At 38.5% G+C, this 24,147-nt stretch overlaps 1 protein-coding gene across 16 annotated transcripts in view; it reads right to left on the minus strand.

Moving 5' to 3' along the window:
* The window catches only part of TENM2 (teneurin transmembrane protein 2), a 564,904-nt gene that overhangs the window by 298,367 nt on the left and 242,390 nt on the right, over positions 1 to 24,147 (minus strand). Inside the window, exon 1 of one of the 16 annotated variants that reach the window (XM_072348390.1) lies at positions 13,708 to 13,839. The exons of 13 other annotated variants lie outside the window; for them this stretch is intronic. Coding sequence is in view for 2 of the 3 variants with exons in the window: in XM_072348385.1 (XP_072204486.1) it covers positions 5,218 to 5,263 (46 nt within the window). In the remaining variant the exon portion in view is untranslated. Of the gene's footprint in view, positions 1 to 5,217; positions 5,662 to 13,707; positions 13,840 to 24,147 lie in introns of those variants that run through there. 2 more of the 16 variants (XM_072348385.1, XM_072348387.1) reach the window with 2 other exon arrangements.

Below are 24,147 nucleotides of genomic sequence, written 5' to 3' on the forward strand. Positions count from 1 at the left end.
TGCTTTGACATTTAGATGAAAGAGAAAGGGTTGCAGGTCTTAAATTTGTCAAATAAAATCTATTCAAAATACGCATTAATTCAACAATAAAAAGAAATGAGGAGAGCAGAAAACCCTGTTGCCCCATAATGATGTTAGCATAGCCACCTCTTGGTAACACCGTGTGGTCAAGTGTAAGGCAAAGTGTTACCACCAATGTCCTCAAAATTAAGACACAAATTACAAAAGGCACACTTTCCATCTGAAAACAGTTTGCATTAAGTTTCAGATCAAAATGCCTCTAAAACACACAAGGTTTTGCTAATACTGCCACTGTTTTATAGAGAAGCACCATCTTTTTCTTTTCCCATTTTCTTTTTCCTTTTGTGGGGGGAAGGTGAAGGGAGTGAAGATCTTGGTAAAGATAAGTTATTTTAATGCACCGTTTTGCACTGCTATGATCACATTGCAAATCATAACAAGATACAAAATGTACAAAAAGTATTAGGCTTGGAATCAGCTAAGAGCAATGGGTTGACTTTTCTTGAACCTATGTAAGCTATAGATAGCAACCGAGTTCTGCACCTTTCAAAAATCACATGCACAAGGAGTACTGCATTAACTAAATGGATTTCCCAAAATACAGCTAAAAGAGGAGCTACGTCCACTCCTTTAAGTTACCTAAGAGTTACTGCAGAATGAGAAAAATACACAAAGCGGTGTCTTTTCCTTTAGAAGTAATACGAACCTGTTATATTGACTGAACAAATTATATAGATGCATTTCAATGAAATTTCCAAATAACTAATGTGATTTTCATTATCTGTAGTACCTTTTCTTATGTATGCAATAGCATTATTTTTCAGTAACTTACTGCTAACGCAAAGACATCATCTATCCTGTATTCCAATGATGTGAAACTGCCTATGTATGTTTTAATTTGAAACAGGCCTTAGTTAAAATACATAGATCAGATTTGTGTCTTTGTTTATACATACACACATGTGCATCCAAGACAATATTGCTACTACTGAGAATTGTGGCTCTAGACTCAACTGGGCCCTGAATTATTTACCCTGTTCAGCTATTCTGAGCTGTTCATAGTGTCTACGTAAGCAGAATACTACTATAAGAGTAGGTTTGATTTTCTCTTCATGACTTTGAGAACTGAGAAATACCAAGATAAAAGTTTATTCCTTAGGGCTATATTGTGTCATAAGCCTTTAAACTGAATTTGCCAATGTTTTCAACAGGGAATTCTCTTTGGAAACTGATGACATGTTACGATCTTTTAAGCTGAATTACATACAATTTCATTGAACTGACAAGTCTGAAAGTAAACCAAAGTAGGGAAGGTAAAAACATACTTCTGATAGCACTCTCTCACTGTTAACAGTCCGCCTTGTTTTTGTGAATGGCACAGAACTGTAAAATAGGCATATGTAGAAGTGTTGATGAATGTGTGCCTGTGACCAGCTGAGACTCAACATAAGACTCAATATCAGTTACTAACTGACTCTAAAGCCCCCTGGACTTCTAAGTCTAAGCAAAAAAAAAAAAAAAAAAAAAAAGTGTGGTACAACTGCTTCCAAAAATCAGACTTATGAAACCCAAGAAGATTTCATTTCTTCAACATATAAAATATGCAGTCACCTTAGTACATACATAGCTGTGTGCATGCCCTAACTCAGCACCAGTGACAAATTAAACAGAATGTTAATAAATGGAAAAAAAGCTTGTCAGATTAGAGAAAATTTGGCATGAGCCACCAGGAGAAAACTAAACAAAACAAAATTACAAATAAAACACTAGACCCAAGCTATAATAAATAATGCACAACATACATGACAGGGAAAATGACTGCTGAGATCAGTCACACATTTATTTATCTGTATTTTTTTTCCCATCTACAAGCAGAAGCTGCAATTTTCTTACACAATAAATGAAATAAATTAAGCTTTGCTCCCACACATTTTAAACTCCAGTGTATCACTATAAGGTTAACTGTACAAACTAAGATCTTATCACTACACGGTCTGCAATTAATTTTTGTTTTTCCTTGTTTAACCAAGGTACAAATGGATACACAAGACAGCTGTGAGCAGAGATCACCCTTTAGTTACGACTTCCCCAACTTTTGCAGGTTCGCGCTACTTTACTTGAAAAGTCAGCATCATTAACAAAAACAAACCAAAACAAAAACAATGTAACACACATCACCTTTTTGAATTTCAGATCAGTTAGGACTGATGATCATCTTCACAAGTAAATATTCCCACAGACAGATGTCAGTGGTTGCCTGAAATTGCATCAGTTAGCACCCGTACACTACACTTCTTTACTCCTCTGGGAGTATTTTATCATTTAATCTGATTATTTAACAACACAGTCCCTTCAGCACAGGGCATCACAGCTTTCTGTCCTTGCACTTGCCATTAGTCAGTCCACTTCCGTTTATTAATACCAGTCCCAATTGAGGATTTCTCTCAAGACTTACTCACACAGTAAAAAGATGTAAACTATACTGTTCTTAGTTAGAAAAAGAGAATAGGGAATACACTAATTCACTGTTTTCTTCTTTTAAATACTGCATTACGTGTGGTAAGCTCTTACTGTTGAAAAGAAAGCAACCTCAATGCACTGGAATTCCACTGACTTTGTGATCACATACTTTCATCACTCAATTTCTAATTTAATGTATGTTATTTGTAAATGTAGAAAAAAATAACACTTTTAGGACTGAGAAATTACGCATACTTAACAGTGGCAACACCAGCGATAAAATTTTAAAAGCAGTGAGCAACAACTCCAAACCTTGAAAAAAGCACCGAAACAAAGCAGAAGAGGGGCAGACAGCTGTGATGAGTCTCATAACATTGCATTATGTGTACTTCTTCAGAACAAACAGAACAGAAGATGATGGTGCAAAAATTTACTGGTCTCATATTATTAAACTATCAACAGCCTGCATAAGCATTTACCTTGATTTTTCTTAGGCTTTTGTAATCTCAGTGCATTTCTTTTTCTCTATCAAATAATCTTTACTTTGCTCTCCAGCAACATCTACTGGAACATCAGTAAAGTGCTGCTATTTATATTAATCACTCATTTAAAATCTGGTTGAGCAGAGTAAGCAAATGCCAAAATGAGAGATAAATGATCTGCAATTCAGATCCTATATTCTGGACTCAAATAGAACAAGTTAGCTTGCTTTCAGCCTCCTAGTTGTCTGCCATTTCATAAGGCAGCAATTTTCTTTTTTTTTTTTTTTTTAAATGACAAATTCATGTTGAAAGTCATCTACCATTTACACATAGATCCACTTCAGTACAGTCACAAGAAAACACTTAAAATAGCACATTTATCCAGGGCTTCCATTTTTTGTTGGACAAGTTACTGAATTTCATTTTGGTCCAACACACGGTTCAATAGACCTGAAGCACGAAAGGAGTTGGGAAGGACAGACAGAACCAATTTGTAAAGAGGAAAAAGAAGTGTAATGGCAATGTCAGATAACTCAGCAAAACTAGAGTAACAAAATTAAAATATCCACTATATATATATGTATATTTTTTGGTCTGACTATAAGTGTTCCAAAATAAATAAAAAAATAAATAAAAATCAGTGACTTTTTATAAGGATGAATATACATGAATAATTGACACTGAAGGTAAAAGTAGCAGCACGAAGTCCCTGTACGCTGATGGGAGACTAGGCTTCCCCAGGGGCTTGATCCCATTCAGCTATGTGGTGGCTTGTCACTGCCTATCTTGTAAAACCAGCTACTGGGAATGTACACAGAAAGCAGTGCCACTGATTTTTACAAGGTACATGGCATTGTGCATTCATGTATCTCAACGTAGGGATTCAGTCATTAGGCTAAACTTGCACAAAGACAAAAGTTCCCAACTACATGTATTAATTTCCATCTGCAGTGTGCTCATTTCCAGGTCTGTAACACTAAAATCTACCTATTAAACAATGTTTACTCTATGACAGCTTATAATTCCAAGTTAGCTCTGCGTGGCTTCACTTTCAGAGTCAGTTAATTAGTACTGCACTTTTACAAGTTACCCTGATCACCGCAACATTGTTTGTCTTGCTTTAAATTCCTAATAAAGGTCTAGCTATCCTCGAATGCTCACTCACTCCCCACTACGACAATGAAATTCTGAGCACTCTACTCAGTCTTCCCTCTATTCAGTCTTAGTATCCCCACACAACTGTAAAATATAAATACAGGGAGAAAAAACAACACCAGAAGCCAGTGGAGACCCAAAACAGAAGTCCTGGTAGCTAAGGATTTAACTTGTGAGTAAAAAGCACTTATCATCATGTAACATCTTTAAAATTACAATGTTCTGTTGCTTTTGGAAACCCTATCACAGCCTGAATGTATTTTTTACAGAGAATAAAAGGGCATGCTTCCCAAAACCACAAACACTCTTAAGCCATATCATTTTATATTACCACAAGACCCAAGTTCAGAGGCTTTGCCTGATAAATTAGCTCCTCTCAATAACTGTTAAACAGAAAGCCCTTCATTGTAATCCAAGTGCACTTGTGGACAGCACTTTCAGAGTTAACTCCGTCTGACAACTGACAGAAATCCATTATTCTAATTTGGTGATTGCTTTACTAAACACAGATGCAGTTTATGACTTTTAGTCACGTATTTCATTCAGGATGGTACTTAATCTCAATTTAAAAAACATAAACACAAAATAGATTTTACAGTATGTCTAAAAGGTTACAGCTATTCGTCTGAAGAAATGCCAGGCAAACAAATCGCATTCACCAGGACCTAAACTCAATGCTAGGTTTTACCTCAGCAAATAAATAGTAAATAAGTGCAATTAATTTCTAGTTCAGCTGTTGCAATCAAATCGAAGAACAGCAGGCTCCTAGAAGGCTGTTAGACTCAGAAGCTTTTCTCATACCGACTCGAGCACTGAATTTAACCTTAAGCAAAGTCCAGCTTTCACAAAAGCTGGTTCTGTTTTATTTTGCTACACAGAGAAACACAGAAAAAAAAAATCATTCAGTGTGAATACAGCTTCCTTACAAAGCCATTTCTAATTCAATTTGCAGCACATACTTTAAATCTTAAACAAAAGGAATCTGATACAACACCGATGCTGCCTCTTGCTGCAGTTGCTTTCCCCAGTTACAAAATGCTGAAAATCTACCGCTCCGACCAAGCCGCTCCATAAAACACCGGATTCAGGCACTTCTTACCTGCCTCAGTTGAAGGCTTCCTTCCCTTGTTAGCAGTATGAAGCATCCTCTATCCTTCCCAGTCCTCGCCACCAGCCTCAAATTGCACAGCTAAGTCCCTTTTTTTGCAAGAAAACGCGTACAGAAAGTGATTAGTTTTTGTTGTCCCTTTTAAGTCCCTCCTGCGGGAAAGCAGGGGAGCGATGTGACGCCACCTTTTAATCTTTTGCAAGAGTGAAAAGGCAGAAAAGGAGTGCTCGATCAAACTGAGCTTCACACATGACTAAAACTCGCCTGAGAGGCTGCAAGCTCTGGCTAAAGCACCACTAGGCGTAAGTGTAAGAACAGAGAAGAGGGGAGAGTCAATGAAATGTGACAACGTATGTGCATCAAAGACAGGAAAAGAGGGAGAGAACAATAAGAGAGAGATTGAGGCAGCAACAAGAGAAAGAGAAAGAAAGAGAATGTGAGGGAGAATAAGCATGAAGAAAAGATAGGAGAGTTTTGAAGCAAAGAATTCACAGAATAAAGCCAAAGTGTCTGGCAGCTTCTGTTTTTATCTCAGTGAGCACGACATACTGCCTCTCTCATTTAGTAACACATTCTTGTCTCTTCCAGGTTTGAAAACTGAGATAATCACAATGTGTGCCTGCGTTTGCCTCACTGGCACATTTGTGAGCTGTATACCTGAGATGCTGCTCAACCACCTTCTAGAGCTGCGTGTAATGTGCAATTAAGTTCATATATCCATTAGGACAGACAACTCCCCTCTGCAACCCCGCCCCCAAAGAACCAGAAGCCGTTAAATTCTACATCAATTTACAATCTAGTTTCACTGGCAGATGGAATTCTACTTATAACTACTAACAAACTGCCTCTAATAAACAAATGACTGAACAAATGTTTAATGTTGATAAGTGAGTTTTCATAGCAACAAAACATATTAGCATTGATAAATCTGTTTCAGAAAAGAGGTATTATAGGCATTTTCTTCTATTTATCTTGTTATTTCTAAGTAAAGTTGCACTAAGTATTGTGAGGAGAAAAAAAAAAAAAAAAAAAACGTGACCTGGAACCAACAATTAAAAGGAATCAGTAAAAATGCAATCAGGTTTAGAATTTTAATAAAGAGATTACAAGCTATGATCTAAATGTAGAACTTAAAAATTAATTATGAGCTCCCACAAAAGATGCACACACCAAGTCCTCAGACAAGTAGAGTTCATTTTCATGCAAGATTGGAGAATTTCATACATTTAGTTTTGCCTGCATCTCTTTAAGGTACAGGCGAACAGGCCGGCAACTGATCATCTGGCCAAAAGGCATAATCCTTGTTTACTGAACCAATGCTACTTCAGTCAGACTGGGTTATTACATGGAGATGTAAGGTTAAGGGGGCAACAGCAAACTAAACAAACTTGAAAAACAAAATATATTTTCCCTTTGCTGAAGCATTCTATTTGAGCCTCCCTGTGGATCCTGGCATCTCAATTCTATTAACAAAAAGGAAGGGCTACATCAGCAGCGTAAGATTCTGGAAATCTGGATTCAGAACTCAATCACATAGCACACCTCTCTTAGCTTAGCCAAGAGCAACATCCCAAAGTACTTAATTGGATTTTAAAAAAATTAACAGCTGTACACAACTCACTATCATCTATGGATAAATCTAAGGATTTCCAGCTTCCAGAAAGGTTATAAAAGTTGAACTCACAAATGATCATCAAGGAATCAACAACCAATTTCAGCACTGAGTACTTCAAACATTTTTACCGCACGGTAAGTTTTAAAAGAATTAACGTCTTCCTAAGAGTGTTAATACCACACCACAAATCCTCCCATTGAACTTTGGGCAGGCAGAGTCCAGATTTCAAATCTGTAAAGCTGAAGCTTAAGAACTGCCCCAAACCCTACACCTCTGCATTTTTGATCATCCATGTCTCACTGGCAGTTGGCAATACATTCACGTTAGTACAGATCCACTGAAATCAGATTCTCACTAATCTTCTCGAGTAACCACCAACACATAAGCCTGGGTGATTTCTCTGCCATGAAGAAAAAAACAAAAAAACAAAAAAACTGTATATTTTTACATATACAGCAGTCTGGGCTTTTACACATCTCTCCCTGTGTGTAACAATATGCCTTCAGTCTGACACAGCAAAAAAAGCATTCTGTGGGATAATTTATATTGAGTATTTCTTTCTGTTCTGCTGTAAGGGATCCAACCTAAGGTTCCAAGTTCCTATAAGAACCTCACTCATTCTGTATGTGCACACAGACACAATGCCAGTGGTCACTCATCTTAAAATTAGCAGTTCAAGTGAAAAGTAAAGGTTCTCTGCCCATTTTCAACACCCCCACACCCTTTCTTTCATTTTATATTCTCTTAACCTTACTGGTAAATAGCACTCATCACAGAAGTTTTAATAAGCACTTCCTATGTATCTCATAAGGTACCAGGTTACACTTATGACAAGGTTTTTCTTAAAACAAAAGCACACATGAATGCTTCTGTAAGTATTTCTTCACACTCACAGGCTTATCTCCAAACTCACAATGCAATCAGCCCTTAATGCTTACACCCAAGGCCAGCAAAAAGCTTAAAAACCCATCAACCTGCATGCATGCTTTCTTCCTTTTCAAAAAAGACACAACATTGCAAGGCTAAAACTAAGCATAAGCTTATGCACTATACCAAATAAATTGTTTTCTACAAGAACTGACCTTGTGTTTGAACTAAAAATGCTTGGATGCTGAACTGCTTAAATCCTGACAGCTCCTGGGAGGAAAACTAGTTACTCTCCTGCAAACTGGCAACATTTCCATAAGGCAGGCTGGGTCTTTGACTGACACAAACACAAAAATTGTATCTAAACAATTAACAATCTTAACAAATGTCAGCAACTAAACATGCTCCTCCAAAAGCAAACAGGAACCACACCACTGAATGTTACTAAATAACTACACAAAGAAACACACAGATAATGTCATTTTGTACAGATATATAATGGATTTCCAGTCCTTTTTTATATATTCACCACTACAGAGAAAACAACTAATCATTTTTCAACAACTAATTTGAGTTTTCTTTCAATTGCATCTGACAAAGTTCACTCAACTTGAATCATAAAACGCCCCTAGATCCTCTTCTGTTCTGCTCTAAGTCTCTATCATTCCTCTCTTTGGCTTAGGTCTAGAATTTCAGCAGCCTTCATGCAAACTTCTACTCTATGTTTCTCCCTTAAAACTTGCATGGAAATAAAACAGTGAATAAATAACATACCTGATGATCACTGGTTGTATTGGTTACATGATGAATTCCTTCTGTTGGATCATCCAACACTGAACTTCGTGACAACAAACTACATGGAAATACTGCGGTGAAAGACTGCAAAAGTAATTAAATTAGCTGACACCTATTAGAGGGACTGCTGGACCAAAATGTTCATCCCCTGCACATCCTCGGGAGCCAAATGAAAGCCTCTGGCTATGCAAAACAGTTAATGCCTACTTTCCTTTTCCAATAACTTTCTGCACTTCCATCTAGCAAAGATTTTTTCTTTGCCCGTTTTCTATTTGGATGGCATGAACATAGAACAATATTTCTTTTTCTGTTGTTTTTATTTCTTCTGCTTCTGACCTGACAAAAAGAATGTCTGAAAGCATCTTTTTTTTCAAGTTATACCTGTTGGTTTAATAAATCATATCATGTTTTTCCCAATTCTTTTTTCAATAATAGCTTTGGATCATCCTCTTAAGCCACGGTCGTTACTGAAGCAGAATGGTCCTGAGGCACCTCCTCCCTTCCCAGTGACCATTTTATAGGCTGTGACTGTTCAGCCAAAGGGAAAACAACGATGTAACACAAGGGCTAAAACAAAGGCACAGCACGTAACACCTTAAGTCTTGTATCACCTTCACTTCTCTGTATGTCATTTATGATAAGGAATGAAATCAGCATGGTAAAAAGAGTGCAATAACCAGACAGTTTTATTGCCAAGAGGTGGAAGTTAAAGAGCTTGCACAAGCACGAGCTACATGTATATTCCTGGTTCAGTGAAGGCAAACATGATGCTGTAACTGATGTGAACTACAAAACCACCTAATTATTGCTTTCTGAGCCCATCTCATGTGATAACATGTGATAGTCCTGTTAAAAAATTACAATTATCTGTGACCTCCACTAGATTCAAACACTACAACCTTACTCTCTAGATGCACACTTGGATGAACTTACATATGACTGCTGGTGATATTCTACAGAAGAAATAGCCAAGTGTCATGCAAAGAAGCAAAGACAAAAGAGCAGTAGAAGTTTCATCAGCAGAAGCAGCTTGTAATTTGGCTCTGATTCACGTACTTGCCTTAACTGCTACAGAAAATAATATTTGACTCTTAGTATTGTGCTATCAGTAAGCAATAACTAAATAAATACATATTAGGTATTAGTTTTCTTTACATCACAGAAGAGGTGTTAATATATTACAAGATCTGCCATATCATGAAAGGAAATCAATACATTTGTAATTTTGACTCGGTTGAAGAACTAAGAGGAAATAATCTGCAGAATTCTGGTTATCTGGGAAATTCAATCCCAAAAGAGTTTTAATATTTTACTATTGTATTAAAAAACCAACAAACCAAAACCACACCAAAATATAGATTAAAATGGCATTTCAAAATTCAGGCTTCTGTGGCACCACCTTACAGTGCTGTCTGCCCCGTACATTCCGGTCCACAATTTTTGCTCCAATTAGTTTTGTTCATAATGACATAAGCTCCATTAAGATGTCATCAGTATTTCAGACCATTCCTAAAGTATCTCTCACAGAACATAAACACTTCTAAAAATAACAGTAAACTGACTACTATTGTCTGGCCTAAACAGAAGCCAGTTCATAGGAACATTCTATACCTCACTCACCTTGAGAGACAGAGAGGATAAGAGTTTACCCACAGGCACAAGGTTTGCCTGTAACACAGGCTGAGAGCTCCTGCACAGCACGCAAAGATGCTCTACTCACTAGGACAGAGGCCAGCTTCCAGGAAGGAGCTATATAGTTCATAGGATTTTTCTGACTAATAGATACACTTTAAGTTCTCCATGTGAAGTGAAGATCTACCCTGAGTCAACAGAGTACAGAGCTTCACAGACCATACAATTTATTTTAAAGTACTGAGCAGCACACAAAATCTAGTTTTACTGCCCAGTCCTCTCAATTAATATGCAACGTTCATGCCTTAAGCATACCCTTGTGAATTCTGTACTTCCCTGAGCCACAGCTTTGAAGATGTGTTGGTTTCCTATGCACTAAGTTGACCTATATTCAGACTGACACCAAAATTATTTCTGATATGAAGTCAATTCCAGATGCTCTGCAAATTGCTTTGCTACTCTTATGATACGGATACCAAAAAAACAGAAGGATGCCATCAAATTAAAAGGCCACTGCTGTCATTCCCTAAAAACTGGTGTTGGTCAAAAATGCCTTTTTCATACACTGATCTTGGCACAAGTGTATTTTCTTGATAACGTGAAAGCTCAGAACCAAATCCAGAAACCTCCTCACATTATGTTCTGCTATGCCTAGGTACAAAGGCCTACTGACCTGCCTGGAGCTAAGCCTGATGTGCACTGTGGGCCTGCCAAAGATGCCTAATACTCTCAAGTGGTGAAAATTTCCTAAGAACATAAAATTAGCCTGTAAGAAACAATCAGAAATGTAAAAGAGGAACGGTTATTAGAAGTTCAGAGATGAAAACAGAAAAAGGAGATACTACCTCTAATATGGCAAACTGTAGAAGCAGTAAATAAGGTCAAAGGTTTTAGTTTTTAACACTTGATCCTATTTACTTCTGCCCTGATCCACATTTTTCACACCAAACCTCCAGCTTTTACAATTACAAGGGAAAGATGTGGTAGGGTTAGGTCTTATCCTGCTACCTGACAATACATGAAATTCTCAAAACCATTCCATGCAATGATCAGGTGGAACAGCCATACCCTATAGCAGAACACCAAAGATTTCTCTCCTCTCTAAGAGACTACTAGGCAGCTCTGAAAACATGAGTTTCTGCACTCACGATGAACAACTGACTTTACAACACCAACAATCATCAAAGTCACGATGCTGTGTAAGAAAAGCAGCCATTTGCTAGATTAGCAATGCCATAACACAGTATATGTATACAACAGAACAATTCCTTCTCGCTGCCCGAATATTTATGGAGTCCTAATTATAAGATAAACTTTTTTTTCCAGTTCCATGCAGTATCTATACTATGACTAAAGTAAATGATTAAACAGCATTAAAAAACAAAAAGTGGGAAGCTTCAAGAAAGTCTGGCTGACACTCCATCTGTTGTGGTTCAAAACATAGAACAAAATTCCACCGAGGAGGCTTGACATGGTGTATAAAAGCACCCTTAGAACACATTTCCTGTCATGCCATCAGCTCTCATCAGGCAGAGGGTATTTGTTTTGATTAACCTTTGGTATGAAACAAAACACCTGCTCCTGTCTTTTATCTCTGTCACAATTGAAACAGGGAATGCACAGGGAAGGAAGAGAGTAAAACAAGAAATTTGGACAACATGAAGTACTGATTAGAATGCTGAGAACAGCAAGCACATGACATGCAGGACTTTAAGAGAACTTTAAGACAGCACTTTAGGCAAGTTATTACAAAGTGACAAATGTTTGGTAAAGTACATAAAAAAATAACATTATTAAGAACAAAGATACCAAGAATGATGAAAACTAGAAAGAATGATTGGCTTTAAGACAATCAGATCACATTATAAAAAGTACTCTCTTAAAAATATCTGTAACAAGCCCCTTGCTATAATTAAAAATAAACAAAATGTTATAAATAACACTTGATATTTTTCCCTAAATCTTCTCCTCTTTGGAATACACAGATTTTGGATCCAAGGAAACTCAGCTTCAAATGTATCATATTTTCGACTCAGCTGACTAAGAGCACCAGAGAAATATCTGGCTGCTAAGTGGGATGTTCTTCAACTTTGTGAATTCAGAGACAACAGAGAACAGCTTTCCAGTAAAGAAAGTTTCTGACAGAGCAAAAAGCAGCTCTTACAAAAAAGTGTTAACCATTTTCAATTTTAACATCTTTCAGCCAACTGTTTCTTACTTCTATTGCCGTTTTTTTCACATTCTCTACTGTGACAACCACAGAAACCCTTCAAAACTTATCAGACAACTCTTTCTTACCATAAACTGATGCTTACTTGTGAAATCTGGAACAAAACAGCACAATTTCTGATGCTCAATACCTAAGAAACCTCTGGAAGCTGTCAGGGACACACTATACAAACCAATGGAGTCACCACACACTTCCTGGCAAGTGCTCATCTTAATGGGCAAGACCAAAAGCATGGCCTATAAAGAGCTCAATCATGGGCAGAAAAAAACACAGAATATCTTACTAACGCTCAAATTGCTCACTAGGCTCCACTTCCTCCTTCCCCAAACCCCTTGATATCTTTCCAGAGCTTTTTATAGTAAACCTCCTCCTTCTGTGAGCCAGTACTCCTATCTACGAACAGCATATAGAGATAAGAGCTGGTCTGTAAAAAAAAACTACTGCTGAAGATACCAGAGAGTTATCTTTACATTAAAAATCCTTGTTTTTTTAGCTTTTTCTTTTTCCCCTCTCCAAATGCTCCATTAAAACTGTGCTTATTGACCTCAATGGGAAAATGCTGGGATCTCCAGTGGAATTTTACATAACCTTAATTCACGTTTATGCTAAAATTTCAAAACACCTATAAGGTAAAATGATAATATGCTGCCATGACTCTCTGTAGTATAAATAACAGGAACACAGCCATGCTGTATGTAATCATTCAAGATGTTTTAAGCCTTCCGCTGCCCCTCTTACCTCTGCTGTGCAGCTTCTGTCTTTAACAGATTTTTTGTCATCCACACAGCACTTCTTGATATCAGAAAGTGCATTTTATGACTAAAAACCAAACCACACGCAATGGAACACGTTGTTCTGTGAACTTCATTTTAACAATGCTTCTAATTTGAACACGAATTAACCAAACCCATCCTATCATGAGCAACAGACAGCTCAATAGCTCAGTAACTCCACGGCACGTTCCAGCGGCATTCACCGAAACGCAGACACTTCTTTATGCTTCTCAAAACTGACCTATCCTTACGGACCAGCAGAACAGAATCGCGGAAGCTCGCGCACTACAGCCTGTTAACCACCAATTCCATCATGCAAACATGCATTCTGCTGCGACATCCTGCGCTTTGTTTGGCCGCTCGCTCTTTTAACTCGGCTCTAAACGCCGAAAGCACCACGCAGCCCGGGGCCACCGCCCACCTCCTCTCCCCTCCTCACCACCACCACCACCACCCCCCGCTCAGCTCAATCCCCGCCCCGGCAGCACCGCCGCCATCGCCGAGCCGGGCGGGGCACCGCGGAACGAACGCCCGGGGCTGCCGCCCACCGCAGAACGTGAACCACGAACCTGAGAGCTGCGGCGGGATCCCCTCAGCGCTGCCATGCTGCCATCCGAGCCCGACGGGAGCGAGGCCGGCACCGGCCGTTAGGCACGAGGCGTGCGGCCACTGGGCGCGTGGCGCTGAGCGCGCGGCCGCTCCCGGAGCAGCGGGGAGTGGGGGCTGCAGCACGGGGTGGTAACACGGAGCTGAGGGCAGCGCGGGACGGCATGGGTTGGAAGGAACATAAAAGCCTATGACATCCCCAGCTCAGGCTGCCCAGGGTCCCATCCAACCCGGCCTTGGGCTCCTCCAGAGATAGGGCATCCACAGCTGCTCTGGGAAGGGGAACTAATGGCAGGCAGGTGCCACTGACACTGCACTTGACATACAACCAAAGAGGGGCTTCTGGTAACAAAGTTTTATGTGAAAGAAGGAAGATGGAACATCCTGTGACAGAAGAGGAGGGCGGAGGCACAAAATCCCCAAGGACCCTCAGCTGGCAGCTCTGCTACCATTGAGGTGGATGAACTCAAATCATGTTTGGGCACCAGAAAACACGTTAGGTGGCCGCTGGAAGCAGAACCTGAAGGTCTGTGAGGCTGCCAGGAGGGCTTCTGAGGGAGGTGAGAGAGAAGAGCAGACTTTGATATAAACCAGAACTGACAGCGTCTGAACTGAGAACGAGCTCCAGAAAGAAGGAGCGGAGACCCAAGGATACCAGTTGTGGCTGCAATCTGCAAGGAATACCAGAACAGCTCAGCAGGGCTCACTGATCAAAAAGCAATGCCAAGGGGCTAACACTAATGGCAATTCTGTCTGGCCACAGTCATCAGTGTGACAGAGCTGATGCTGAAAGTGCCTGAAGAAACAGATCTTTTATTTTCTCTGAGAGCCAGGTATACACTGTGAGCTTTGCTCATGCATAAAGAGCAAAATTAGTGCAGCCGACAGCAGCTAGTAACATAAATGAACAATGACGATGTATAGCTTTCACTTTAGGTAAACATCCTTTAACACAGGATTCCAGTGGATTTTTAACTATGCCACTGCAGAGTGAGATAATTACTTTTTGCATTAGTCCAGTCAGAAACGAAAGCTTCAAATTGATACTACCAAATGAAATGTTATTAAAATTCAGTTGCCCTACTGGCCACTTGATTGCTATTCAGCAAAAATATAATGCATGGAAAAGCAGACAAAAAGAGTAAAAAATTGAACAACAGAGGGAGACAGGGACATGCAGAATCAGAACATATTCCAAAGATCAATGTGCAAACATGGGAATGTTTTCGCTCTGGCTGCAAAGAGCTGGCTCAATATTCAACTGTTGCAATCTTGAAACAAAGCAATCATTTGGAATCTTACCTCAGCCAGTTCCCTTATGACCAGAGAATATTTCTGACTTACTTCCTCAGTCACAACTTTCATAGTTACCCACGTGCACCTCCCAGACTGTAAACATACCACGTGCCCTCCATTACATGCTGAAGAGCCTTACATACACCGGCCAAAAGGGACAGGAGGGTGCTCCCTCTACCAGTGCAAGCAGACATGACCATTGCATCACCTGCAAACTTCTAGGAAACCCTCATTATTCTAGGCACTAAAAAAGTCAGCAATAACCCTCCTTGGAAAAGGCAGAAATGAAACCTCACTGCACCTCTATTTCTCTGTCTGTGCGGTGACAAGATGCAACCTGCTCTCATACCAACAGTCACCGAGTGGAAAGGGAGTTTGCATCTATTTCCTTATTAAGTGGATAATGACTCTGTAATGCTTTTCTGAAGCCAAACAACAAAGAAAAAATATAATCTGTAGACTGAATAACGTCCTTGGAGTGTAAAACCATTCCTATGTATAATTCCTTCTTAATTGTATTAAATAGACCAGAGGAACATACAAAAACAACATGCTATAGAGAAACATAATTCTCATCACTTACAGATGGTGTTTCTTTGGCTTTAGCTTTCAACGACATTCTAACACAGCCTTTCATGTTTCAGACAATACCTTGTTTAGTAATTTGAAAGTACAAAACAACACTTAAGGTCACAACTACTAATAATCTTTCAGAAGTCATCCTATATATATATATATACATATATAAATAAATATATACACAAGTAAATAATATTTGTATTGTTCAGAAAAGTAACATTCAAGCCTTGTGAGTCAGCATGTTAAAGCATGCAAAGTCTGTAACTGAAACAAGAGCTCTGCAGTTCACATCCCAGTTTGTGATTTTCTGCTGGAACTTGGAATAGAATTGCCTTTGATGTCATCATTCTTTCCTGCTTATATAATGATAATGATACCTCATAGGACCATTTAAGGGTTTAAAACTAATGTTTACAGAAAATTTTCAAGCTGCTACTTGTGATTATTTGGTGAAGTGTTAACCTAACACACATAAGAAAAAAAAATCAAAACACATCTATGCATTCCCAGAGATGATTATGATCATAATTATTAATGCTGCATGCACAAGTGTAATAGTTCCTTGCCTGCTGAGGCATGATGCTAATGTAACATCATGGGTATTTGACAGACAAGGCATGGCATGGCATCTTGCTTTGGCCAAGTTATAAGTCTTAATGCACAGAAAATATGCCAGAAAAAGAAGAGAACGGTGCTAGCAAGCAACCTTTTTCATGTCCCACTTAGAGTCAGCTTGAATGAGTTGGTCTCTGCACTGTGACTTGCAAACTCTGCTGTTGGGCTGCAGCAGATCCAATGAGGTCAAGAAAAAAGCAGCAGGAATCTTAGCACATAGAACCAAAGAAGCAATTGCAGCCATCCTGAGGCAGAGAGGAGGAAGTGAGGAAGAAGCAGTCCTGGTGAGAATGGGAGGACACCAAGCTAGATCCAGGGGGAAATGTCACCACCAACTGACCTGGGCAAGATTCCACACAGAAAGAGCCGGGAACCACAGCAATAGTCAAAGGACTTTAAAGGCATATTTCTCCTCAAGACAGAGAAAATACAAGTATATTAAGGAAGCGAGTAACTGAGATGACTTTAGAAGGCTCCTGGAATAGGAAGATCCTATAAACAATACTGAACTACATGCATTTGAACTAATCCTTTTACTCCCAGAATAATGCTTTCCAAATCAGTTTCTTCAGAAGAGTACTCATTAAAATCAAACGAACAAGAATAGAAGAGGGATAAAGGGAAGGCCAGGGCCACATTTCCCATGTTGAGGTAAAAACATTTCTAAAATATTCCCTTACTCTTCAAATTTCTTTTACACTTACACATTGAGCATCATTGCCTGTGCTTCTGAACACTGGAGGTATTGTGGCTTTACTGTTTGCCCTGTTTTTATGCCAGCTGAAATAGCATTTCATAACAGGGTCAGCACAATTTTGTAGTCAGGAAAAAATTCAATTGATTGGCATGCCAGTGGCTAAAAGACAACACATCCTACTCAGTCAGTCCTGGTGCTCAGGGGCAGCCAACCGGTGAAAACATATCTATACCTGTTAGGTGCATCTCAGAGCTCAGAACACATGTAATTCCAGCTGTAGCTTACAGTGTGTGCTGAGCTGCAGTTAACAGTGATACGTCCTTCTCAGTTTCAATTTGGGCAAAAAAACACCCAGTCCACTTCCCAGAGGAGTTCTCAGAATAGCTGCCCATCTGTCTTTGGCCAGTAGTAACTTTTGCAGAGGTGGGAAGAAGGTGAAGAAGAAGCTACAGACAAAGAGCTATGAGGGAAGAGCAAGAGATGTGGCAGCATGGGGTGACAGCAGCAGCCCAGGACAGAAAGTGCCAAGCTCCTATGCTGGAGGCTTTGAATGGCCCTTTGCTCTGAGAGGATCTGACTGACAGGCCTTGCAGCACAGCACGTTAGGATCAATTGATTCACTTAAGGCAATGTCAGATCAGAATGAAGCCCTAGAGTGCTTCAACATAATAAGGATTTCCCTAACAAACAAAAAGGGATTGCTATTAGAATATCAAATAAAGCACAGGTTTGATTTTATTAAGCAATGTAGGGAAAGAAAAAGAAAACAAACAAACAAACAAACATAAAAGCCCACCACCAGCTAAAGTTTCACATAAATACCTACTTTTCTTGCTCCAGTAGTAGACTTTCAGTACAACCCTGAGGCTGTAAAGATCATTATCATCTCTGCTAAAGGTTATAGCACTGTTGTACTGACCAGAAAAGACAAGGCTCATGCTCAGGCTTGTCACATTCTGTTGCACCTACAAATATCAATACTTAAAAATTATACAGCCAAAGTATTTTATGACTCTTAAAGACCAGACACAAGAAGCAATAATGAGGAGTAAAAGGAAATTATAGTTTCCATAACGAAGGCCAAATTCCTTTCTTTTGAGCGTGAAATGGCTTTAGAAATGAAGCATTAGCATTGGTACATTTTTACTCTTGTCTCTGAGGACATCAGCCTGCCCGTCAGTCCCTCCTTGAACTATTTGGTTAGCTAGTTACACACGTTTCATGGATTATCAAAGGCCTGAAATTGCTAAAAGCTTCACAAAACCTGTAAAGATGAATACGGAAAAGGGTCCAAAGTCATCGCCCTTACTGACAGAAGGGATCTGACACAAGTGACAGCAGTTCATGCTGCCTGTTGTTCCACATCTTCCAGCTCTGCACCGGCACATGAGCACCCAGCAGCACCTACCCTGCTCTGTGCCTGCGGTGTGCTGGGGGCAAGCTGTGACGGGCAGAGGGAGGCAAGAAGGGAGGGGTGCAGGAGCACAGGGCACTGCTGCTTGGTGATGCTTCTATTCCCATGTGCCCAAATCTTAAATGCTACAATTCTCACCGAAATCAGTCAGGATCTAGCCATGTTTACAGTGTGATCTGAAGTTTTCATTTTAGATACCAGCACCATTTGTCTCACTGCAATTAACTCCTTACTAAAGTACTTCCTTCTGAAGTCTCACCCCAAAGACAGTTTCTAGAGCATGTTCTATGCAGGGCACATTTCTTAAAACAAAAACAAAGTAGCTACCTTTAAAAGAAAAGCAAATACAATTAACATACCTGTATTTTGGTTGCAATTAGTAGTAAGGAATACAACTTACCGTAAGGCAAACTGCAATTAAACATATTCATAGCATTGAACATATTAAAATCAGCTGATTAATCTAACATAGAAGTGACATTTGAATGAATGACTTCTACAGTGTACATCCCCATATGTTCTCAGTGTTCAAATGTTCTCTGAAAATATACCAACACGCAAGCCCATAGATATTCCTTTCGGGGCACTTAAGAAATTCTATTAATAACTAATGAATTACATTGATACACTGTGATATTTTGATACATTGCTCGTCCCACTATGAAATGAAATGCAAAACTACACCATGAATGAAGAACACAAGACGTTCCCTGAAGGGCTGTAGTGGTGTGGGTAACGCACTGCTTGTCTCCCCAGAGGTGAAGCATGTCGCATCCTCAGTACTTCCAATCTCACTCGTCTACAGAGCTACTGATTATTCCCAGAACAAAGTATCTCATATTCACAGTTTTTTTTTATGTGCTATGGGACTTAAAAAAGCAAAGCAGAACAAAAACCCATTGTGCAAGCAAACATAAATCAAAACCTAAAAGTAGAAGAAATGAATACAAATCAATTCGTCCGGAAGAAAAAACATCAGAACAGCTCTAACACTGGAATTCCAGTGCATCTACCTGTTAGAAAATACAGTAAAGTAAACAGGCAATTTAAGTTTCACTAATTTAGATGCAGGAGGCCCATTGACTTTAACGAAGGCAGGATTTTAGTATGATGTGAATCTGGAAAAATCACAGTAGTATTCTTGCAGGTCAGGACAGGGCAAAGTGCTGCATGATCGAAAGGGGTAAGAAGCACACCCAGTGAGTTAGCTATCAAGATGCACAAGCCAAGCCATATTTTGATGGAATCCAGCACAATGCAGTGCTACATATTGAGTTGAAGGCTTTTTGGTTTTGATCATTATTAGGATCTATTATTACCGGTTTTATTCAAATTGCATATAATTGTGATTTATAATGCATTATTACATCCTTCTTTACGTCAGAAGTAATCAATGTCCTATATTAAGCAAAGAAACAAACTTGCAGGTGAATACAGCATTGTTCATGCAGTGATTAATTGCAGGGAAGTATTTAACATCCCATGCACTATTTTAATACAAGAAGCCAGGCGGACATTTTCTAAGCTTTTAACCAAGGTTACCACTAGAGATTTGGTTTTATTTATTCACGTTACTGCTTTATTTTTCCTCTTTGGACACAAATTGGAAAGGGATTCAATAGCTTAAGAATGTACGGATTTACTTCACTTATTTAAATTTACAAAATTAATTATTACAGTATGTACACAATCCAGTAGTTTATAGGTAGCAGAGACCTGGGAAAGCTGCAGCAAAGGTGAAACTCACTCAACCATCTGCTCCTTTCCTTAGGTTACCCACTATAAAAAGAAAATAAATATCTTGTGCCAGATTGTTTTGACAGCTAAAAAAGATTCAAATTTTTTGAATGCATTTGACTGAAAGGCAAAAAATGTTCGATAGATGTTAATGTAACAGATGTCTTCTTTTGCATCATCAGCCTGAAACAGGCAACTCCTAGCAGTCCTCCTTGCTGTACCACAACACAAAATCCTATGAGCTCCACACAGATACACCTTCCACAAACTTTAAATGAGCCATTCTCATTCAAAGGGAAATAGAATTATTGTGAGAAGATGGCACCACCTGGTTGTAACCGATCAAGTAAGTAAACGCATCCAGGGATAATAAAACTGGTGCATTTCCATTACAGTCTGGAACAAAAGAAAATTATTTGAGACTGGATGTTAAAAGCATTGATTCACATGAGGGTAATAAACTAGAAGATCTCCTAAAATCTATACAGAGCTCCCAGATTTAATTATCATACAACTAACTATATATTTTTTAATTTTTCTTTGCATGTCTGAAATACAAATCATACTTCACTTATATATCTGCAAAAGAGCGTTTTGTTCTGGTTATATGTTGGCTATAGAAGAAAATGGAGTAACTAACTGTAGCTTAACTAAAGCTAGCACCATTACCACAATTGGAATGTTCTGGACTTCAGTCATTATGATAAGCATTTTTGTTGGTTTCATGGCTTCAGTGGATTGCAGAGCATAAAAGAAGCTGAAAACAGTGGAGACATTTTCCTAAAATGAGCACAACACAGTGGGATTTATCCATTCTGGATCTCACAGCTGGCAAAAAACTTTTCCGTGCATATTGAATTTACATGTTGTACTATTGCTCCTATTTTACAGTAAAAGAAAATCAAAATAATAATGAATTAAAATAATAATAATTATATTAAAAAAAATCAAAATACCTAAAAGATCAAGGAATAGTTAGTGTTCTTTTAGAAAAAAACCGCAAGGAACTTGAAATCCTGTTGTTACAGTGAGCTCGCTAGTGCTACTTGATCTCAAAATAATGGGGATCAACTGTATTTACTTACTTAATAGATATGAGACAAATATAATTAATGAAAGGGTACCTGTAATTACACTCTCTGATTTATATACTTATATAAATTGCACTGTTTTAGTTGTGATCTGCACACTGCGGCACTACAAAGTAATTGCAAAATAGGATGCAGACATAAAATCTACAGTTGTGAAAACTGAAAGCATTCTTCCCCAGCAATAACATTCAGCTGAACAAAATTCTGTGTCAAGCCTGTCACCTTTTAGCATGTAGAACCATGCTATCATTCCCCTGACTCACTTTCAACTTCTTTATTTTTTAAGAGGCATTACTATTAGATCTATTAAATTTTCTGCTAATGGTATATCCCACTTTTGATTAAGAAATAATAGCAAAACATTTATAGACAACAAAAAATATTGAAGATTGCACAGCAAATACTGGAAGATAAATAGTCCATTCCCAAGATATACTTTCTTTGTTTTAACACAAAATAAACAGAGTAGAAATATTTTACATACATTCTGACCATCCCAGAAAAAGTTTCTCGTGAATCAAAATTACAAGTCAAAATGAAGGAGTTTACTCTCTTGGTAAAGCCCTACCTGAGGTGACATTAAAAAAGGTTTTGAAATTTATGATTTTTTTTTTTTTTTTTTTTTTTTTTAAAGCAGAGAGACGTAAAAAAAACATGTAAACTATATGCTAAAAAGAAGGAAATTAGAGTAAATAGCAACCCCAGAGAACACTTTTGCCTAAATCTATTAAGTTAGCCATGGTACGCCATCAAGCATGGTCTGTTTTTACACTATACAGTATTTTTTCTTTACAATCTTTACAATAAAAAGAAGACAAATGAAAACACATAGACAGAGTAGAGCAGTCTTCCCACAAGCAGTAAATCATCACAGGATATCAAAAATCTGCTTACGGTTCATACTCATGATCTGGTCATTGTTACTTTATATGTGCATGTCTGTTTTTCCAACATGCTTATTTGGCTGTGTGAAAATGCCATCAAATATTTGAGACAGATGACAAACACATGCAAACACCTGCCATAAGGTGATGTCTGCAAATCTGACTCTGTCTATTTAAGTTAACAGAAATCTCACAAATACTGACATTCCTATTAAAGATACTCTTTATGTACTCTTTACTTTGTGATTGACCAATGTAACAATTCAACAATACTGTTTATATTTTGCATACCGTTCTGCTGTATGTAGTCAATACAGATTTTTTTGCATATGTAACATGGCATTTGATTGGAAAATAAAATAATTGGTCTTAAATTAAAGAAAAAAATGTCTTGCTTCTGGATTGACATAAAGTAAAAGATGGCATTCAGCAATGGATCAGTTGAAGGCATTTCTAGAGATCCTTTGAAGAGAAGATAACAGCAGTGTCTCAGTATCCCTATTACCCATGGGAGGTTGCTCTTGCATTTTCATTGACATGTCAATTACTTGGAAGGGGAGCAGGAATAAAGCCTGAGGGTGTTGAGTTATAAATTAGGACACTCAAGTTGACACAGAGATTAGCTCAGTCTTTGAGGAAAGAAGAAAGACAGAGTCCTGCAGAATACTTGCTATCAACTGACTCTTCTTTCACCTCAGAGTGGTGTTTTGAGACATTCTCCAAAAGAATGAAAAAATTCCTGTCCTGTCAAACATGTCTTGCTCTGACAAACACAAAAGAAGCTACTCCTGCCAAGTTTAAACAAACACGGAAATAAAATTCAAATCCAACAATAAATATATATATATTATTCTGCTAAAAAAACTCTCCTGTGTCTCCCATCTACTAAATATAAGCTAAACCCAAATATCAATACTACAAGAGTTCACAATGCTACAATGTGTTATGCAATCTACATGTAGCAATTCATAAGCAACTGTAGCCTTACAAAGAAAGAATAGCCCCGTAAAGCAAATCTGTTGTCTTAAAAACAGCACTGTACACTTCAGCGTTAGAGTAAGGTTCAGAAACCCTTTCTTTCTAGTGCATATGTTAAAGTAGAGAGGCCAAGTGACTGGAGAAACAGAGCAGAGGCTGGAAAAGGTTTCTTTACCAAATTTGCTTCAGGTCTTTTGCCTTTTTTCCTCACATTTCTGCGCAAAAGGAGATCATGACACCTCCCTCTTTCTGCAGAAACACTGTTCAACTTGCTGATTAAACACTGATTGCAAGGGCTAAGTACTGTTATTGTAACCAGTAGTTGACAATATATGGGAAAATGCCATGACACAAACTACTTGTGCAACAATTTGATGTTCAAAAAGATGAGCTCATGCAGCTCCTTACATTCTAAGGAAGATTAGCAGACCGTACCATTTCCAATCATGCTGTTAAGCCTGGCATGAATGTTTCCTGAAACCACATTTTTCCTACTTTCATGGATTCAACACAGAGAAATACTGCATTTTCCAGACATCTCTCAAAACTTCAGTTTTTTTTCCAACTCGCAGTCTTTATAAGCAGTTTCTTAAACTTACATTTTCATTCACGTTTAAAAATGTTGGATGTACTCAGTGACGCTGATAGGAGGATACGCGGTGGCCTCAAAAAGAAGCTACAGCAAAAAAGCAGCATAACTCAAAAGCTGGAATTAGAAGTTAAATTATTGAGCACTGAGGAGAAGCACTTCACTCAGCAGTGCAATGGGTAAGATTTTCTAAAAGCTGACACCTGATCAAACAGTTGATAACCACATCTCCTTTGGTTCGGGAGGTGTTGTTGACATAGTATGGCTTTATTAATGAACTTGCGGTACAGGTGTAAGCCACACGCAGATCTGCCTGCCTGAACAGAAGAAAAAAAACATCCATGCAGCTCATTCAACAAAACAAACTACTCAGTTTTTAATATCCAGGACCCAGACCCTGGACAGTATGGCAACCTGACACTGGGCAAGCAGTGCGTTGTTCAGAGGGAAGGTTCCACTGATGGCAGATTAAATTTCAGTACGAGCTATTTTTGTTGGAATGGAAATCAATTTAATGGAGATC

This window comes from Excalfactoria chinensis, chromosome 13 (genome assembly GCF_039878825.1).
Source record: "Excalfactoria chinensis isolate bCotChi1 chromosome 13, bCotChi1.hap2, whole genome shotgun sequence".
Lineage (NCBI taxonomy): Eukaryota > Metazoa > Chordata > Aves > Galliformes > Phasianidae > Excalfactoria > Excalfactoria chinensis.